A 21958-nucleotide genomic window follows, 5' to 3' on the forward strand; every position below is an offset into this window, starting at 1 on the left:
TTGAAACAATGTCAAAACAGCGAAACAGTTTCATCAAAATGAAACACTTCAAACCAAAATGAAACTCAAAACAAAACACTATCCCGGCAAAATGGACTTTGAAACAAAATGGTGCCATTTTGCACAGCCCTAATTGCAAAATGAATGAGACGGGATGGCAGGAAGAGGGAAGATCACCCCAGGTTTAACACACTGGAATGTGGTGCTAGAGAATTGGATTTGATCTCTGCTCCTGACACAGAATCCCTTCCTGTGTGGTCCCAGGCACTTGAATCAAAATTTTCACCCCAGGCTGCTTCTCGTTTTCAGGGGGAGGGGTGGGGACTTTAACTTTGAGGACTGAATTAGTGGATCTGGAATGGAAACTAATAAACAAGTAAAGTGGTCATATATTTAGGGATCAATAAGAACTGGGGAGAATGGGATGACCAGAAAAGCATGTCTCATGAAGGAAATTGTGAGCAGGATCTTTTATAATGGCCGGGCTTATGCAGATCACACTCGATTTACAGGGTCAGGCTTGATTTTATTACTAAACAAACAAAATCACTATACTGGGTGCACCAGGGAGCACCCACTCACACTCGTGTGGAAGCGGGGAGGGGTCGCCGGGATCAGGCGGGTCTGGCGTCCTTCCCTCCGGCTGATCAGGCCGAAGGTCGCTCCATGTCAGTCGTCGTGGGGTACGTTTCGTTCCGTCAGGCGCACAAAGACCCCAAAGTTCACAGCGCGATGATTTTTATACTCTCTGTGATGCGGGGCGGTCTAATTACATGCGGCGCTTTCTCATTGGCCCGGGGCGGTGACCGTCACATTATTGACAAGCCCTGGACTTCCCCTTGAGAGACCCCCACGCGGAAAATTCCAGCCGCATGCTGCTTCCACGCTGCAGCCCCAGAGCCTCCCATCCACCCAGCACCTGCCACACAAACACTAAGCACATGCGAACATGGCCACCTATAGCACTCAGCAAGTGCAAAATAATTACAACAGAAATTAGAAGTTTATTAAGCCTAGCAAGAAAAAAATAAATAAAGCAAAGTAATCATATCTCCTCTCAGTGGATGCATTAGGGGATTAAACACAGGAGAGGCAGAATTGCTGTCTAAGCTGAAGCATAATGTTGGTGCAAGGATAAATGTGTATAAATTGTCCACCAATACTTTTAGGCTAGAAATTAAAAGGGGGTTTCTAAGTGCAATAAAAACTACCTTGCTTAATCCCAGAAGCACTGTGTGCAAAAAGTGTTTTGGGGTTTTTTTGGGGGGGAGGGTTTGCAACAAAGCTGCCATCAAACTTAATTCTGCCTACACTGGGCTACAGTGAACCCACAGGTCAAAAGAGACAATGATTTTCCTTGTCCCTAATTCTTAATGTATCCATGTGAAGACACATTCTGGAGTTCATGGCTTTGTCTTTACTTATCTTGTTCTGGCAATAGATGACACTTGCCACTGCTAAGCCTCTAGGTCATGTACGTGTCCTTGCACCATGGTCAGTCCATGCCAGCAAAGCATGAAGTTAGCCCTGGAAAGGCACCAGCTGATGAACAAGTTGCTAAAGATAGCAGAAGGTGCAGAAATGTCTACACCAGCCCTCTGCCAACTCCTGGATGACAACAAGAATTATTTTGCTTTGGAGAGGTGATATGACTTTGCAGGCAGAAAAGGGAGGTGTTCTGCCATCATGGAATTCTGACTATTGATGCACTCCAAGTTTTGCTGGAAGTACTGTGTAGCAGAAACTAGGCATTAAGCATTCTGTTTGAAACATGGCAACCCTCATAACACCGGCCCTTTCTGCATGAAAAGTTTTTTGTCCTCGTCCTTTCTATTGAAGCTTTGACACAAAAATCATGTGTATCTTTGAGCACATTCCACATGACAGTGTACTGACATTCAAATTTTCTCCCAGACAAAAATGCAATTGTATGCTTTTACTAGGCTATGCTAAGTGTCATTTTAGATTCCTGTGAGAAGTGAGGATGAAGACTTCTCAGATCTTCTCTCTTTTGTGCCTAGGCACTTGCCAGAAACACTGTATAGACTTTCAGAGATTGCAGCAAAAGTCCAGATTGTTTATGCTATTGGAAAGGTGCGTCAGAAACCAGCAGGTGAAGATATTCTTCATTGAAGTGGTGGTTTGGTTACTTGGCAAAAGGTGCACCAGTGAGGCAAGTTTCTTCAAAAAGAGAGACAACAAAGAGACCAAAAAAGAAAAAAAGTTCAGTGAAAAAATATGCAGAGTCCATCTGCTCTAACTTTATTCTTCAGTTAAGTTTGAGCATAGATTGTAACACAAAAGACAGAACTGTTTTGTCTGTAGTACCTTTTCTGTAACATAACCAGTGCAAAGAATGAAGGTGCCCAGAGATTCTCCAACCTTCTACATTCTTATACTTATGCAGTTAAAATCTTTTGTTTGATAGCAAGTACAATATGTCAGTGTATTTGTGAGCATGTTTTTGCCTTTAACCCTTAGGTAAATGGGTAAATTTAATGTAGATGACCTTAAGTGACCATGTCAGGAAGGGGAAGCTAGTCTAGGATCAACCAGGAATATTGTAGAGGGAGGGATGGAATCCAAGTTTGGGATATGTCTGGGAGGAAGGGTTGTGCAAGGTAGCTAGAAGCAGTCCATGGCTGCTTATGGAAAAGGAGGCATCTGGAGATGGAAAGACCAAGGTAGATTTCAGATGCCACCACTGGATGTATGGTGTGTTTATGCATATGTAAATTTTCTGCAGAAGTCAGGGATAAAAGTGAATATATGTTTATGTGTACTGGACAAAGTAGAAAATATATTCCTCCCTTGCAAAAATAAGGAGAAACTTAGGAACTGTACTATGGATGACAGTAAGAAATGGCAGATTCCTATTGATTCTACACACTTGGAATCTCATTAGTTATCAGATGATGCTTGAGTAGTTCTGCAAATAAACAACATTTTTTTTTCATTCTCTGCTGTTAAACTGCCCAGAGCCACCAAATACAGATTAGTTTGGAATGTATTTATTGTTCCTGCTAGAGGTGGTATAAAAATATCAGTTTTAGGTACACAGATTTTTTTTCTTTCCTCCCTTTAGGCTGTTAAAGGATGCACAGAATGAAGCTCATTTCAAAGGCTGGTATCAGAAGCTGTTGGCTGCTCTCCAATTCTGTGCTGGCAAAACCCTGAATGATGAGTTTTCTAAGGAGAGGAAACTTATCAAAATTCTGGAAGGCATTGCTGAAAAAGTAAAGGCTGCCACCAATCCAAGAAGACAGGTTTGCTAAGACAACTCACCCCTCCCCTCTAAGTTTTCTTCAATTCACTTTTAATTTTGCTGAAAGGACACATCTTCTGAAAGTGCTCTTTGTTATATAACCTAGCTTGAGATTCTGCATCAAAACTTCTCATATTTTGTGCTAGTCTCTGTAAAAGCCTGCGTGTGTGTGTGTGTGTATGTAAGGAATGGAGTGAGGAGAGATGCTGAGTCAAGAGCTGCAGTTAGTAGGTGTATTAAATGCAAGGCTGATTTAGTCACCTGTATGATGGTCATTACCATCTTTCAGTTTGCCCTGGCAATTAAATAGTTGCAATAACCCATTCACTTAATATAATGGCCACCAAGATTCACAGAATTGTGTTGCATATCTACAGAAGCAGTCATAAAAACCATAATGGCTACAACTGCCAGTAAACCAATTTCTAATGAGCAGAGTTTCAAAAACAGTAGCCCCTGAGTCAAGTTGAATCGCTATACCCATAGTTTCTCAAAACACACATCTAACAGTGACCAAGGGTGACGATTACAAAGCCCATCATTCTTTTAATTAAAGTAAAGCTCAAAGCCAACTCCCCTTCCCAAAATATATTTGCCTGAAGTGAATTTACCTGTAGCAAGGAGACCTCAAGTCTCTAAAGTGCAAGGTTTCTTTAAAAGTTAGTAACTCAACTAGGAAGACCTGAAAGCCAAATAAAGATAAGACCTATCACTTCAGGATGACAGAAGAGTCTGAACTCTGTTTTGCCTTTAAAAAGGACGGAAGGATTTTAAAAGAAGGCAGAAAACTTAAGCAATAGTGAGAGCAGCAAAACAAACTTTGAAGTAGAGAGACAGCAGTTTGCTATATTATATGCTGCTACCTCAGAGACAAATTTAGAGGCTATGAGAGCCATGTTCAGTGTAATCCCCCAAACCCCAGACCTTTTACAATATGCAGCCATAGATAAAAGGGAGAGGTAGCAATGCTGAGACAATAAACCAAAAATCAGCTTTGTTTGCATGCTTGATCAGAGGGGGAAAAGATAACACGAGACAAAACAGCCCAAGGTGCAAGACTTAAGAGCCCCTGATGAGAGTTTCATATCTGAACCATGAGAACGTGGGCACTGTGGAGCATGTAAAGCAGCAAGGGCACAGATGCAGAGCACAAGCATCTTAATTACTATACAGTGGTATGACACCTTTAGTTATTATAAAGCTGCACTACTATTACCAAGATCAGACATTTTGCAGTTTTATTAAAATACAGCAAGACAGTCAACAGTTTAAGAAACTGCTGTTATGTTGTTTCAACTTGTCATAATGATTAATATCTCACAGGAGGTGCTAAAGATGGAAATCAACAGACTTAAACAATTCTTCCAGGAGGTAAATGTTTGCCGGCTTCCCTTGAATCCTGCACTGGTTGTACAAGGCATAGACTCAGATGTAAGTCTAGCTTACTTGGTGAATCATTTTGTTTTGGGTGTGATGAATAGTAAGGAGCAAACTGTAGAGCTGCACAGAATGTCACCAGTAGTTTCTTTTTGACACTGTTTTGACTCGCTTGGAGCTCGAAACAGCAAATTCAAAGCAAAACAAAGGGCTTCAAAACAGCCTTCAAACGAAACAAAGGCAGTCAAAATGTTTTAAAAGTTTCAAAATGTTTCAAAGCTCAAGCTGGGCTTGCCTGCAGGGAAACAGAAAGTAAGGAGAGGGAGGGGGTAGAGGGGAGAAGGACTTCTCTGATATTGACTGTGTAGCTGGCCAGTGACTGGGATCCTTCCCTGAGGTCCATTCGGATCCCAGTGCTCTGGGGGAGGGATGGGAAAACTGCATAAAAGGCAGCATTGTTTGAACTGGCCTGTTTTCTGCCTTGGGGTCTGACAGTTATTGAGCTATCTTCTAGCAGCTCAGGAGCGTTAAGACAACAAAGGCTACTACTACCATTGATTCGATTTCCTGCTTGCTAGGCTAGCAAATGGGATTCCAAAATACCTTTTGCTTTCTTCTAGACCCTTTTATTTATTATTATATTCACTAATTTATTCTTTTCAATTTCATAATTATATTGGATATTATGTTATATAATTTATATAGGAAGGCAGATACATATGTTTTTATTTCTATACATTTATATCTTGCAGCATATTACAGTATAGAATTTATACAGGAACACAGATACATTTATATATTTTTATAAACACAAGACACTATGAAATTCTGTGAAACGTGGTTTGTAAATTCCCTTTGAGGATTGGGCCTGAGAGATTGGAGACTTGGTGTCAATACGTATTGTATTGTGAAGATATCGCCATACTGGAGATATTGTTGGCAGGCTTTGTGCATCTTGTCATGGCATGGCCTGGATCCATTAAGTGTGTTTTGGGCTGTAGGAAGTTGGCTTCTGGTGATGAGGTTAGTGAGGTTCAGTGCTTGTTTGAATTTATAAACCACTTTTCACAGACGAACCTACGAATTGCACTTCATCAGCCTCCAAGGTAAAGAAAGTCATGGACTCAATATAGACAGTGGAATTCTGATACATTACAACCTGCCAGAAATCTGACACTCCAGGTACCTCTGCACTTTTACCTGGTACATTCCCCTTCCACCCCCCATCCCAGCCTGTCCCTCACCCCTGATGCCTCAATTTCCATTTTCACTGACTGGCTTTGTGCCTGCATTGCATGCCAGCCTCTGGCTTCTTTACTATTCCTTCCATCCAGGAACAGCGCGTGCGCGCACACACATGCACGCACACATCCGCACACACACGCGCACACACGCACGCACGCACACACTCTGTCTCTCTCTCTCTCTCTCTCTCTCTCTCTGCAGGTGCTTCCTCAGCCTGATGAAGGTTTTTTCAACCCGAAAACTTGCTAAGATATATTTCTCTAACTATTCAGTTGGTCTGCTAAAAGATACCAGATTAGATTGACCTAAAGGAAAGGACCTTGTCGGTCAGTGCCATGTCCTTAGACCAACACCCCTGGTACCTGACCAGAAGGACGCAGGGCCCTGGGCACATCTAAGCCCCAGTGCTGGTGCTGGCAGGAAGAGTTCTCTGACAGCTGCTGGAGAAAAAGGTCCTGCAGGAGAAGAAAGGCTCTGTTACGGTTTAGCTGCCTGAGACGCTGCTGATGCTACTGTCCTGCTGTAGGAATAATAAAATGTTAATATTTTACCTGTTATCATTTAAAGTGGTAGACTGCACTGAGGCTGTAGGGGAGGAAGAGACCTCATTGGGGCATACTACCAAGTCATGTAGAGGCCCCAGCACCAGTGAGGATGTACCTTAAAACACACATGGAGAAGAAGCTGTCACAATTTAGCTGCCTGAGATGCTCCTGGTGCTACTGTGCTAGTTCTCAATAAGTTATTTTATCAACTTGTCATTTAAAGTCATGGACCGGGCCAAGGCTGCAGGGGAGGAAGAGGCGGCCTTATTGGGGCACACTACCATGTTGAATATGGGCCCCAGCACCAGTGAGGATGTGCTTTAACACAGGCACAGTGTCACCCATGTCACGAGTTTTGCTTGTCAGCAGCCTGAGAAGCAATTTACCAGAAGCTCCTGCACCTATCTCCTTGAAACCTGGCAAGCTTTATGGCCTCAGCAGGGGCTAGCCATGCCTGCAGTTTTCACCATGCTGTGTCTTTACACACACACGTGACATGAGTTTTGCTTGTCAGCAGCTTGAGGTGTAGTTTCCCAGAAACCCCTGCAGCTATCTCCTTGAAACCTGGCAGACTTTGTGGCATCAGCATGGATTACCATGCCTGCAGTTTTCACCCTGCTGTGCCTTAACATGCACATGTAACACAAGTTTTGCTTTCAAACCTTTGAGGTGCAGTTTTCCATAAATGCCTGCACCGATCTCCTTGAAACGTAGCAAACATATAGCCACAGAAGGAGCTAACATCCTTGCAAGTTTCATCTGAATCAGGCAAGAAATGACAAAGTTATAGGCAGTTTTGTGCTTCCCCATTATAATCTATGGGCAAAACATCAAAACAGCATCGAAACAGAGAAAGTTTTGACAAAACAAAACAGAACAGTGTTTTTGAAATGAAACAACACTGTCCTGTCAAAACAACATAGTGGAAGTTGAAACAAAATGGCGCTATTTCGCACAGTCCTAGCAAACTGTTAGGCAAACTAGCATATAGACATACAGGCAGCCTTCCCCCCACTGTCCTTCTAGCATGGCTGGGTATTTTCTTTTGGTTGTGGTTGGTACCATGTAACTAACCTGCTTCTGAGCCAAATTCTGTTAAATCATCATTTGAGGGGAAGGGTGTATCTACCTCTTCAAGAATGCCACCCTTAAGTAGAACCTGGGTACCACAAACCAATGTATGGACAGGTAATACATGTAATTCTGTAATACGGAATATATCCTTGTTATGCTTCAGACGGTGAGTGTACAGGCATTTAAGCTGTTTGTTGCACAAAAAAACCTTGGAAGTGCTGCAAGATAGAGCTTCTGCAGTTTTGTAGCATTACATGTAACATATATAGAGTTATACATAGTGCGATGGGGGTCTCCAGGACCCCCAGCATCCCAAAGTCCTCTTCTCTCCCTTCTCCATTCCTACATGGAGGAAGAGCAGATAGTTCCCTGATAGCCCACCCAGTGGTGGGTAGTCCAAGAGCCCTTCTGGGACCTTGCTGACTCCACAGCCACTGCAGGCAGCAAAGCTCCCTCTTCTGCTCCTCAGCTGATTGGTAAAACTGGGCAGGAGTGGGTCTCATGCACTGATATGTGGAGCTTGGGCACCCACAGCTCTGTGCAACCCATACTGCAGCTCTGCTGGCCACATGGGCTTGCTGGGCAGAGTTGTTCAGTGACGGCCTACCACCTTCTCCAGCAATGATTAATCTCACCTAGGCACAGGGGACCTAGAGAAGCAACCCTCTATTGCCCTCTGGCTGGAGATCTCACCTTGGAGTTCACCTATACACTCCATTAGCATTACATTTGTGTAGTGCTACAAAGTGCTGATACACTTTGTAGCATTACAGATAAATGCCTGTATATACCCTAAAGGAGCAAAATGTTTTACATTGACCTTGATCAGGTTGAAGGAAACAAAATTAAACCTTGTTGGCATGAAAAATATTTGAGTCACCTGTATGTATTGATGTGAATCATCCCTTTTTAAAAATGTCTGGTAAACAGAGGAAATTTTGTGTTTTACTTCATATGTTTGATATCATTGACTACAGTGCCAGCATCATCACTTATGGTTTAGAAATTTTTTTACACACAGTTCCACACCAGTAATGAGCTGCATCAGTGTGGTTGTGGGAAATAGGCACCAAGGAGTAAGGAAAATATGCTATGTGCAAGTGTGATTTTTTTTTTAAAGTTACAGCTCTATCATCACTGCAGTTTGCATTTAATTGAGCTTTCTGGCTTAGTAAGCACAGTGGCCCTGATCATGTGACACACTGATTCCCTTCAACACCTTTTACCTGTGGTTCTCATTCTAATTGCTGTTTAACCCTGATCTCAGTGAGAACTGAGGACTTCTGGCACCCTACAGGGTTGGGCTAATTTTGGATAGTTAAAGGAAAATTTTGAAGCCTTCTGCTTCCAGACATTTTTTGAAAATGATGTCTGGTGAGCAGGTCCAGTTATGCTGTTTATAAATTAGCTTGAGAGATAAGAAATCTTGATATGTATTTTTCCATTTTTTTAATATCATTATACATCTTATTTTATCATCATCTATCATATTATCTGCAGCCTTTAGACTGGTGCCAGTTATATTATGTGAACTAACATTTTTAAATGCATTTCTCAGTGCTTCTAAAAACCTAAATGTAATTCATTTCAGGGCTCTCTAAATGGTTAAGCTTAGGAATCCCTTGGCCACTGATGCATTATCCTGCAGGAACCTTAGGAAAAACTATTCAGTCATTCTGGCCAAAGTCTTATTTACTTCTGTAGAATGAGCATTTTACCATCTTTACTTAAATGTATTCTGCAGTAACATCAGTATAATATCTGTTCATCACACCTTCACATGGGTATGGTGAAACTTAAGTAATGTTTGTAACATATTTTGAACTTCTGGCATGAAAAGCAATACATGTTTTTATTTGAAAGTAGTTTTCCTCAAATTTTCCATCAGTGCAACAATACCCTGTGCTGGCTTCAATAGCAGCTGTATAATGCTCATTATTTCTGAAAAGCAAGCCATTAATTTGTCTCTGTCTCAGCTTTTCTTTCCTAATAAGGGTGATGATAATACCAACCTAATTTGCAATGATTTTTCAAACTTTAGTTCATTAGTGGGTTTTTAAGGCCCTTAGAGATCTTTGGCTAGAAGGTGCAGTAGGACACAGGAGGTGGGTCCCCATGTGCAGGGGCATATGCTTGTAGAGGCACAAATAACAGCACAAATTTGTTCCTCTGCTTTGTGCCACATCGCAGACCCCTACACATGCACTTCGACATGTAGCAAATCGTCCTGGGTAGGGGAGGCTGGGGTCAGCACCTGTGCTGGCCCCAGCAGTATTACTTGGTGTCCTGGTGCAGCAGGGGCACAGATCCGGAATCACAGAGCCTGGCTGGCAACAAGAGCATTGCTCTGGATGGCCAGCCAGCCTCCGTTTTTTCCAGTGCACGCTACTAACATATGATCTGTGCTGCTTTTTCCCCAGAAGGTTTTTTTTTTTCCTGCTACCAGGATTTCTTGGTAGCAAATTTTACCACCTCTTGCACATTTTCACATTTCCTGTGTACAGTTTGTGGTACCACATGCATGTGGGAACCCACCCAGGTGGTCAGACTTTAGACTCCCTCCAAATAGGTTCCTGATCATGTAGATTACAATTATCAGAATTTTCTGTATCCAAATTTAATGAGTAGTGCCTCCAAATGAATTGCGGGCCAGACACTGATGAAATAGATTGTAGAATTAGCAAGTGCTTGCAGATTCTGATTTGGTCTGTCAGGTATCACTTTGGTCTTAGCAATGCCAGCCAAAGCTGATTCTCAGAAAGAATGAAAATTATAGTTAGAGGTACCTGATCATTTCAGACTTTTATAAGTCTCAATGTTATTGCAGAGATGGTAAAGCACCAAGGAAAGGAGAGGCTCTTACTTTTCTCAGTGAGTTTAATAGTCGCTAATATCAAGGGCTGTTTATTTTTGTTACCTGTAATGCTGATAAATATTTTATCAAGAGACCATGATTTCCAGGGTGAGCTGTTCTCCTGCCTTATACCATAACATACTGTTTGTTTTTTTTCTGAAGACCAGTTCATATTTCACATCCAATGCTTTTCCGTTGAAAATCTCCTTCATCAATGCAGATACAGCAAGTAGAAATATCAATGTGATTTTTAAGGTAGGTTCTTACTAATAACCCCAATTCTTTTTTCTTCTTCTTTTTCTTTAAAACTCATTGAAATAATATTGCTTTAAGCCTCATTGAAGGAAAATATTTCAGATTTAGTGTTTGAAATGTTTGGTTTAGGTGAGCTTCTCAGTTTTCAAGATGCTGTTTGATGTTAGACTTTATATGATATTTTTAGGAAATACATTGACACATCCAAATTCTTGACTAGTAAAGAATCAAATAATTGCTGGGAAAACTGCATTTTTTATACTTTGTACAGTGAGCCAGGATAAGTGACAAAGGGCAACACAAGTTATTTTCCCTCTTGAGGTAAAAAAACAGTCTAGAGCTGTGGTTTTGGGACTTGAGGCACACATTACTGGACTCAAGGCACCCCTTCATAACTTTTCTGAATTGGGTGGCTTCCAATTTCAAAAACTACATTGTAGATGAGAGTACTTGTTTCCTCGCAGAGGGGCCTGGCAGTGGGGATGTGGGATCATCCAGGCAGGGACAAGCATAAGCCTACACTTACCTTTTTAATTTGAAAATCACTGGTCTAGAGAAAGGATTGCTCAGGGCTTCATGATATGGCTATCTACAGCATACTGTTTGTAGTACAATATCCCTAGTGAACCAAAATACTATTGTGTTAGAGGCTGCTTTTGGCACTAATATCCAGATCCTATTCCCATAGTGTAACTAGGACTGGAGTGCTAACTTAGAGAGGGCACAAGAATGCTGTCTGCTGCCAGGCTGGCCACTGGCCTAGCCACAACCAGTACCCCACCCCACAGGGCCAAAGCTTTCTAGGTCTGCCTTCATCCTGTTCCACAAAGCAGGTGCCTAACAGTGCCTAGTAGTGATCCTATTCTACCCTACACAATTCCCTGAAAGTCTCTTAATGCATCTGCATTTGTATCATGCTGTCATCTTACCCTTAAGCCTAAGTCAAGAAAAAGCAATGAGGAAGAGAACTACACACCTACTGTTTGGATTGACAGTGTTTCAGGGATATGAATAGGGTAGAATAGAATTGCATTTATGCTCCTAAATCCTAATAGATAGAATGGGTTCTGCCCTAAAGTATTTAGGATTGATTTTTCTCTGTCAGGGTTGCATGAGATCAAGATAGAATGGCAAAAGAAGTGACCTGTGTGATACAAGCCCATTGCTATCTTCAGGGTTTTGGAATGAAACTGCTCATGCTTCTATACATGCAAACAAAAAAATACACATTTAATCTCAAATTATTTCTATTTTAGATTAAGGAAAATGACAAAACTGAAGCATCCATGAGACTGCACAGTGTGGTTGTCTGTACCATGCAAGCTGAACAGCACAAAATTGCTGCTATCTTTAAAAATGGTGGTAGCTCTAAGAAATGTTATAGTGCTATGTGCAGAAAGCTGAAGTCTACACAGTTTAAATTTCTTGTCAGTGGCATAACAGGGCAGCTGCAAATGGTGCAGCTACGGTGACACCACCACCTAAGTGTCCATGCTGGGCTGCTACTCCAATTGACCTGTCCACAGTTATGCTATGTCTTTTTCTACTGTTGAGATATAATTGGCCTTTCATGAAGTTTTACAATTGGCCATGGCATAGGAACACAAAAAATCTTCAAGCATGCTGAAGGAAGAACAACTATCTTACTTAAATACACATGTAGGAAAGCTGTGTACCACACTATACTTCCGTCTCAGACCAGTAGGTTAAAATGTCAGGTATCACCTCGCTTCATCCAACACATACCCCAAGGTTAGTGGCAGCCCCAGAAAGCTCAGACGAGGGCATGCATGCTATGTCTACCTCCACTGCAAATGTGTAATGGAGTTTCTTACCTGTTGTCATCCAGGGACTTCCATGTAGAGGAAATCATAGTGTGTCCCAGAATACAATTCATTATTTGTTAAAAGGTAATACTTTGATAAAATAGTAACTATTGATCTTGTTCTAGATTATACACTATGTGTGTGTGGTGAGCAAACACAGAGAGACTTCTCTTCAGGTTTGAATACTAAGCAGAATTAACTGGAATCTAGATTAGCTCTAAATGAAAGAGAAATGGATTTGAAAACAATAAAGGGAAATTTATGTCCCCTCATGTACTCATTTAATGGCAGTAAATGTCTGTAAATTGCAATACTTCTATAAAAGGAACATAATAAAAGACCAAAGCAGCTTAATGTAACTAAAAGATAGGAATTTATGAAAGACTTTTTAGATGAAAGCTAAAAAATAGCAGTAAAACTCAGATGTACTTTAGATATAGGGGGGGAGGGGAAAAGCAGGGCTTTTATTTTCACAGGCCATTTACCCAGCTATGGTGAAAAATAATCTCTTCATTACTTCTTGTGGCTACAATTAAAACCTGATTTCTCTGAGATTATCATTTAACTGACTCTGTGGGGAGAGCAGTCAGCATTGCATCACTGTTTGAAACTGCATATGAATCATGTCATGGATAAAATTTACATTCATAATAAGATTCCCTTTTAGACTGTTACAAATACCAAGTTATGAAACTTAATATCAGTTCAGATATTGTTATTTCTAAAAAAAGGGATCTGGTATTAGATTATTTTAAAAATTAAATAAATAAAAATCCATTCTCCCAAATAGATTTCAAACACAAATAGGTACATGTGAGTAATCAACTAAAAGATTGCAGTAGGTGAAATGACAAATTATATCATTTTCTGTTGCTGTCAAAACACTTTCAGCTTGAGTATATTGTCCCAAAACACAGAGAATAGTAGTAACATTGAGGTAGAAAGGGGTGTGTCATTGGGATTTAAGGAGAAATTTTGTTTCCTGCTCTTTTTTTCACAGATGGGAGATGATCTACGTCAAGACATGCTAGTTCTGCAAATTATTCGAGTGATGGACAGGATTTGGATTCAGGAGGGACTGGATATGCAAATGATCATTTATAGATGTTTATCTACAGGAAAAGGCCAAGGTCAGTATAGAATAGAAAGGGTTTGTTTATTACGTTATTCATATTTCATGTAAATCAGTAATACACAGAACTCCTTCCTTCCACATTTATTTCCATGTTTAAATTTTTGTCCTCTTAAAGGAAAAAGGGTGCACAGAACCTCTCATAATTGAGTCTCAGGTTTGTGTGTGTTAAGTTCATTTCTTCTTGCCCCCCAACCCTGACCTCTCATTCCACTGCCCCCTAATCTGAAGAAAAGCAACTGTAGCTAGTGATATTACTTAACAGCTTAAGCAAGAATTTTCACCAAAAAAAAAATTAAAAAGCCTCTGTTTATTCCAATTGGTGCCAGATTCTTTTTAAAGTACTCCACTAACTTTTGTGGCGGAATGCCGGGCTAGCGATTCCGGCACCGCTTGGGGAGCGGGCAAGCACGCGGCTTCTGGGGCGGGATTGGAGGTAGCTTTATGACCGCCTTTGAGGTTCGCCGAGTTGGCGCAAGTAGACGACTTAGAGTAAGTTGTTAGTTTTCTATAATAAGTTTGTAAGATGTCTGTTGGTTCACGTAGTTCCGGAGTAAGCCCTTGCGTTCTAACCCGATGGGCTAGGTGCGGCTGCCAACTCCTTAAGTCCCAGAACTGGTCAACAGCTCATTGAGATAGGGTGTTAGTGGTAGAAGTTATTACGGAGTAAATATAAGGTAAAGTAAAAATTTGTTTTATTCACTCACCTGGCCTCACTCTCTTACGAATAAGAGGGGAGACCAGCTGGAACGAAGTTGCAGTAAATATAAGTATAGAAAGTGTAGCTATGCTGTCTAAACTACGAAGAGAGGCAGTTAAGAGGTGGAGTCTCCGATGTTTCTTCAGTTACAGTGTGCCGGATACAAAGGGGGTCTGTTGGCCCACAGGGTTCACTAGTGAGCCCTTGCTTTCCACCCCTTGCGGGATAGGTGCGGCTACTCACTAGTTAGTCCTAGGGCTGGTCAGCAGCTCATGAATGGGATGGTGGATAACAAAACTGTAACACGGTGAATCGTTGTCGATTGTCGGATTTTCGAGGCCTTGGTTTTCGCTGGGATACGCCCAGGTGGGGAGGCTGAGGACTGGCTACAGGGTGATCAAGCCTGAAGGGTCGTCCAGTCGTCGTCTCTGCTACTTCCTGCCTCTTTGCCTCTTTTATAGATGTTGGTTGGACTGCCTCTGTGACACTAACTATGATATAAGCTAAGCATACAGGGATAGGATAGTCTCTTTTACATAATAGTTACTAGGTAGATTTTCTACATAAGTTTCATTTCTGCAGGAATGACACTTACAGATAAGAAATGAAACTTACAAAATATGCATGTGCAGCTTAATATAAGCATAGGAAAATATAAAGCTTTCATTTTGATTAGAAGCCAAAACTACAAGGTCATATAAATGTGAGAGTGCTGCGTGGCAGTTATACAGAAATAAAATAAGACTTTTACAACTTTTAGTTCTGAAATGTGAATTTTTGGAAGTCTGGCCTTGGGAACTGCTTGATAGTGAGAGGGTCAGCAAGTTCAGCCCCTATTTAGTTGCCAGACTTGCTCGAATGGGAAGTGAGGTGTTTTGGAAATTTGGCTCCATGTGCTGACAGAAAGAAGCTCTTGACTAATAAAGAACCAGACAACTAGGGCTCTGTGAAATTTTGGAAGCCATTTCATTTCAGAGGTGTTTCCGGCAATTTTGGTGCTCGAAACAGCAAATCCAAATTGAAACAGAAGGCTTCAAAACAGCTCCGAAATGATTTGGAAGGCTCTGAAATGTTTTGGAAATGTTTTGGAGAATTTTGGAGTTTCAGAGCTGGGCTTGCAGGGAAGCAAAAACGAAGAAGAGGGGGAGGGGAAAGAGGTGGGGAAGGATGGCTCTGACATCCAGCTCCCAGTTCAATTCCCCAGCTCTCTGATCATTACTCCAACTCTCCTGAGGGGCACAGACCCCCAACCTGCACCCAGGGTTTCAGCAGGCTGCCACTGCAGACTGGTGCCAGCAGCAGCCACTTGGCGCAGCCTGTGCCGAGTGACTGCAGTGGTGCCACTGGCCCCAGGCTTCAGCGGCAGCCCGTTGAAACCCAGCATGCAGATCCAGGGGCCCATACCCCCTGGAAAGAGCTGGGAGAATGATCAGAGAGCTAGGGAATCAAACCAGGGGCTGGGGAATCAAACAAGGAGTTGGGGAATTGGACCAGGGGCCTAGCAATCCCTACCATGTAACCTGGCTCTGGAGGGAGCAGAGATCCACACCAGGGTCTCCTCGCCACCGCTGCCCGCCCCGTGCAGCCCTGCATCACTGGGGCAGTGCAGGGCAGGCAGCAGCGGCAAGGAGACCCCATGTGGTATCTGATTCCTGTGGAGCCAAGTCACATGGCAGGGACCAGCAGGCTTGCTCTCCACTCTGTGCTGCTTCCCTGCCCCATGACCTGCCATGTCAGGGATCAGAGATCCACACGAGGGTCTCCTTGCCTACACAGAGCAGTGGCTCTCCCCCTCCCTTCCCCCTGGACAAGCCACCCATGGCCCCATCCTGCTCCCCACTGGGGCCCTGCAGCCCCATACTCCAAGCCCTGCCCAGCTGAGAAGGGCTGTGCAAAGCTTCCCTTGCACCCCAATCAAAACAGATTCAGAGGAGATTCGGTGGAGCTGAATCTCCAAAACAGATTCAGCCAAAACAAAACAGGACAGTGGCCTGAAACACCAAAACAAATCACTGTCCTCCGAAACAGTCAAATCTGAAACCGAATTGCAACACACCCATTTCACACAGCCCTACAGACAACCCCCAATGTTGATTTTGAAATACCACTTTGGATATTAATGCATCTTAGGGCAGTAAATCTGAAGACTTTATGCCTTTCCATTATGGTTTGCTATAGCAAACTCATAGCAGGGATGCCAGTTGCTTGCTGAAGAAATTTACTGACAGCAAAAGACTCGCACTGTTTTTTTAATGACTTTTCAAATCTTTTACTCAATGCAATTCTAGCACAAATAAATAGATTCATAGATGTTAGGGTCAGAAGGGACCTCAGTAGGTCATCGAGTCCGAGCCCCTGCCCGGGGCAGAAAAGAGTGCTGGGGTCAGATGACCCCAGCTAGGTGTTTGTACAGTCTCTTTTTGAAGACCCCCAGGGTAGGGGAGAGCACCACCTCCATTGGAAGACCATTCCAGATTCTGGCAACCCTTACTGTGAACGAGTGCTTTCTAATGTCCAACCTAAGTCTGCTCTCTATCAATTTGTGGCTATTGTTCCTAGTTACTCCAGGGGGTGTCCTAGTAAACAAAGCATCTCCTATTCCCTGCTGCCCTCCCATGATGAATGTATAGGCAGCCATAAGATCACCTCTCAGCCTTCTCTTGTGAAGGCTGAAGAGATCTAAGTCCCTCAGTCTCTCCTTGTAGGGCCTTACCTGCAGGCCTCTAACTGTACGAATGGCCCTCCTCTGGACCCTCTCAAGATTCTCCGCAGCCCTTTTGAAGTGCAGCACCCAAAACTAAATGCAGTACTGACCAGTGCCACATAGAGGGGAAGCATCACCTCCCTGGACCTGTTCATCATGCATCTGCTAATACATGATAAAGTGTGGTTAGCCTTGTTGATCACTTCATCACACTGATGACTCTTGTTCATCTTGGAGTCAACTCTGACTCCAATATTTCTTTCTGTTGCTGTGCTGCTGAGAAGGTCATCCCCAAGCCCATAAGTGTGTTGGTGGTTCTTTTTCCCCAGGTGCAGCACTTTGCACTTGTCTTTGTTGAACTGCATCCTGTTTCGTTCTGCCCATTTTTCCAACCTGTCCAGATCTACCTGGATCTGTTCCTACCCTCTGGTGCGTTAACTTTGCCCCATAATCTGCAAACTTCAACAGGGTGCTCTCTATGCCCTGATCCAAGTCACTGATGAAGACATTGAATAGCACTGGTCCAAAAAAAAGCCTTGTGGGACTCCACTACCCACATCTTTCCAGGTTAATATCAACCCATCCACCACCACTCTGGGCATGACCCCTAATCCAGTTTGTCACCTATCTGACCATGTAATCATGGACATCACAGCTGGTCAGTTTATTTACAAAAACAGAATGAAATACTGTACCAAAGGCCGTCTTAAAGTCTTTGCTGATTTCCTTTCAGCATTATTTCCCCATTAGGGGTCCTTAATGATTTTTTCCAGAGTTTTCCCAAGGGTAGAGGTGGTGAGACTAACTGGCCTATAGTTTCCCAGTTCCTCCCTCCCCTTCTTGAAAATAGGGACCACAATGGCCCTTTTCCAGTCCTCTGAGATCTGACTGGAGTACCATGAGTACTTGAACAGCTGTGCCAGCAGCTGTGCTATGACACTGGCCAATCAGCACCCTTGGATGAAGTTCATCCAGGCCTGCTGATTTGAACACATCCTGCCCCTCCAAGTACCCTTTCACTAAGTCTGCGTTAACTGTTGGTGGGTTGGTGTCCCTCCTGTGCCTGTCCATGATCCAGTTGGGAAATTTGATTGGGTCTGTGTCTAGGAATACAGATACAAAGAACTCCTTGAAAAGCTCAGCTTTGTCTCCCCTCTCTGTCACCAATTGCCCTAGTTTGTCCCCTAGGTGTACTATGCTACCATGTGCCTTCCTTTTGCTCCCTATATACCTGAAGAAGGACTTTTTGTTGTCCTTAATTTTTGTTGCCAGCCTAAGTTCTAATCCTGCTTTGGCCTTCCTAACTGATTCCTTGCAAGTGCAAGCCAAGGAGGTTTACTCCTCCTTGGTGGCTACCCCGTGTTTCCACAGCCTGTATACCTCTTTCTTTGCCCTTAGCCTTTACTGGACTTCCCTATTCAGCCAAGAGGGCTTCTTGGCCCCTTTGCCCCCCTTTATGCACAATGGGATTGTCTCCTTCTGCACCCATAGGTTCATTCCCTTGAGGAATGACCACCCTTCCTGGATCCCCATTTCACCAGTGCTCTTGAGTTTTAACACCTCACTAACCAATCTCCTGAGCACAATGAAGTTAACCTTCATGAAGTCCAGTAGTTCAGCCCTGCTGGTTAGTTTACCCACCCTTTGCTGGATAGTGAATTCAATCCCCTAGGTTACCTTGTACCTACAGATCCACACCAGGTCATCCCCTGTAGCTAACACCAAGCCCAGCAAGGCGTTTACCCTAGTGGAATCATATACCTCCTGCATTAGGTGGAGGTCCTGTATGCAGGACCTATATGAGGGGTTAGATTAGGCTGACTGCTGCTCCCAGCAGATGTCAGGGCAGTTTAGGTCACCCATGACAACCATATCTCTTGATCTGACAGCCTCTGAGAGCTGTCTGGAGAATTCCAGGTCTAGCTCATCCTCCTGGTGATGCAGTTTATAGTAGACCCCCACCACCAAGTCTCTTTCCGCCCAACCCCATTGTATCCTGACCCACAATACTTTGGTTTAGCCCTCCTCTGATCCCATCTTGATTACAGAGGATGTATATTGTTCCTTAACATAGAGAGCAACACCCCCTCCCTTTTTCCTCCACTCTGTCCCATCTGTACAACCTGTAACCCTCAATGCCTACTGCCCAATCGTGAGTAGGGTCCCTGCAGGTTTCAGTTAGTCCAACCAGGTCGAAGTTGTTGCTTGAAAGCAGGAGTGCAAGTTACTCTTGCTTGTTCCCCATGCTCCTAGCATTAGTGTAGAGACATTTAAGCATCCCAATGATGTGCCCAGATTATCTACAGCACAGGAACTGAAAATAGTTTCTGTGGCCTTTTTGTGGCCACAGAAACTAAAAATAGAATCTGTGGTCTTATTGACCACATAGCAGAGAAACTTAGGAGAATGAGAAATGCAAGCATGCCATGGAGAAATCCCAAGTGGTTAGTAGAATCCTAAAAAGGTATCCTGGTCATCTTTTCTTTCATTATAGATGAAGATTTTGCTTCAAAAGAAAATAAAATTGAACTCTGAAATATCATTTCTACACAAGAAAAACCAGTTACTGTTGTATACTAATGCTCAATTTAATCTTTTTTTTAACAGAAGATTTGGGGAGAGCCGGAGAACAATGTCATATTTACTCACATACCATACATAACCTTTTCCAAAAGACAGCCCTCCAAAATTGGAGGACTCTTAGAACCACTCTAATTAAAGTGCCACCCTCCCCACCCCTGGAGCACCTATAAAAGTGTCCATAAAGCTTATTGAAAAGTATGTATGGTTTCTGTGTGGGCTGATAGGATGATGTGTGATATAAATTAATGAACATTTTCTCTCTCTTTAAACTTTAAAGTTTTTCTTGTGGACTCTGTCTCTCTGATTAGGATTGGTACAGATGGTACCAGATGCTACAACTCTAGCCAAAATCCACAGGGAGTCCGGACTGATAGGACCATTAAAAGAAAACACCATTAAAAAATGGTTCAGTCACCATCACCCTTTGGAATTAAGTTACCAAGAGGTATGTTTTAATGTAAATATTTTTAAATGGTTTATTATACAAATAGAAACAGCTGATGCGACAATATGCTCAGTCTGCTGGATTTGGGATAAACAGATCACACATGCTATCAACTCCCAATTTCTCTGAGTAGAAAGATACTAGATTCAATGCCATTCATCTTCAACAACAGTAGGTCAGAAAGACATTAAAAATTGAAATGGGAAGATACAAGATGTTAAAAACAAGAACAAACACTGAGCCTACATACATTTTATTTTTTATTTTAATCCACCTAGTGAAATAGTTTGTTTTACATATAATTACAAAAAACAATGGCTTTTCTGTATTTGAGAATGTCCACATCCATAATCACAGTTTTAGAAGGCTATATTTTCACTAGGTTCCCTTTGTAATATGATACATCAGGTCATGCTTGTCATGTTACGTTATGAGATCCTATGCAACACAGCTGGTTTTATACAACCTGGTGTTACACTTCAACCAGAAAATAAGGAAACATTATTTATAGAACCAGAGGTCTCTCTCTGAAAGAAATAAGCCACAAAGTCCCCTTTACACATTCTTGTTAGAAGGGATATGTCCTAAAGTCCATGGAAAGACTTTCTTATACCTTGTATTTCTAAAACCATTTCTGAACCTCCCCTCATGCTTGCAATAGATGGGTACCAATTTTTTACCCAAGTTTAGAATGGAGGCAGCTATCAACTATTGATTTAAAAAACCTGCTTACTTGTTTTTTTAACGGTTCAAATAATCTAGAGTTTTCTAAAATAAATTTGCAGCACAGTGGGCATGCCTACATTAGACACTTACTGCGCATTAGCCTAATAACGCTATGCAGTAATGTGGCAGTTAAAAACCCATGCTAATAACCTACTGTGCAGTGTTATTAGGCTAATCCGCACTAAGCATCATGAAAAAAACGTGAGTCGGCACTACTGCACAGTAACTAGAGTTACTGTGCATTTAGTTAGTACTTTAGTAAGCAAGTACTAAACTAAATGCTCAGTACCTAAGCTGCATTAATGAACATGTAGACGCACCCAGTTACTAAGGCTATGCAAAATTTTGGCAGTTGTTTCATTTTAGAGGTGTTTTGGTGCCCAAAACATCGAATCCAAAATGAAAGGGAAGGCTCCAGAACATCTGCAAAATAAAATGAAACCATCCAAAACATTTCAGAAATGTTTTGGATGTTTCGGAGCCGGGCTTGCAGGGAAATAGAAACTAAGAAGAGGGAGAGGAAGCGGACCAAAAGGACTGCTCAGATATTGACATCTGTAGCTGGCCAGTGTCTGCAATCTGTCCCTGAGGTCTCTTCCAATCCCAGTGCTCTGGGGGAGGGACAGCAGTCTGCTGTCATTCTGCATTCAGATCTGGGGGCCCGTGCCCCCCAGGAGGAGTCTGGCACAGCCCTGCAACCCTCCCAGGGGGTGCAGGCCCCCCAATCTACATGTGGGATAACAGCATGGTGCGGGCTGGGGCCAGCACCAGCACCTGAGTCTGCTCGGCTTAGCTTGCACTGAGCACAGCTGGGGGAGCTGCGGGAGAAGCCCCTATAGTTGCTCTGCCCAGCCCCATCCCTCACTCAGCCCAAGCCTCCTGGCACTTTAAAAAAAAAAAAAAAAAAGCCCTGAAGTCATTGGTTGCAGCAGCAGTGATAGGGGCCTCTGGGTGTTCATGGCAGAGCCACCCCACACATCGTGGGGCAGTGGGGGGCAGCAGGAATTTCCTCCCCCGCCTGGCACCTGTGCGGCAGCTGCCCCATGGCACAGGTGCAGCACAGCTCACCAAGGCACTACACACTGTCTGGGAGCTGGGGCTGCTGGGGCTGAGTGCTACTGGGCTCCGGCTGACTGCTAGAGCTGCCCTAGCTCCCAGACAGCACACACCTCTCTACCGAGCTATCTTGCACATGCACCATGGGGCAGCTGCTGCATGGGTGCCAGA

General features: G+C 43.0%; 1 protein-coding gene across 1 annotated transcript in view; it reads left to right on the top strand.

Annotated features, from left to right (window-relative positions):
- The window catches only part of PIK3C2G (phosphatidylinositol-4-phosphate 3-kinase catalytic subunit type 2 gamma), a 367788-nt gene that overhangs the window by 214183 nt on the left and 131647 nt on the right, over nucleotides 1-21958 (top strand). The window contains exons 18-22 of the mRNA XM_090041603.1: nucleotides 3086-3266; nucleotides 4589-4696; nucleotides 10523-10615; nucleotides 13442-13571; nucleotides 19869-20005. Of these exons, the coding sequence (XP_089897729.1) occupies nucleotides 3086-3266; nucleotides 4589-4696; nucleotides 10523-10615; nucleotides 13442-13571; nucleotides 19869-20005 (649 nt within the window). The remainder of the gene's footprint in view (nucleotides 1-3085; nucleotides 3267-4588; nucleotides 4697-10522; nucleotides 10616-13441; nucleotides 13572-19868; nucleotides 20006-21958) is intronic.

This window comes from Crocodylus siamensis, chromosome 4 (genome assembly GCF_052110815.1).
Source record: "Crocodylus siamensis isolate JL-2025a chromosome 4, ASM5211081v1, whole genome shotgun sequence".
Taxonomy (NCBI): domain Eukaryota; kingdom Metazoa; phylum Chordata; order Crocodylia; family Crocodylidae; genus Crocodylus; species Crocodylus siamensis.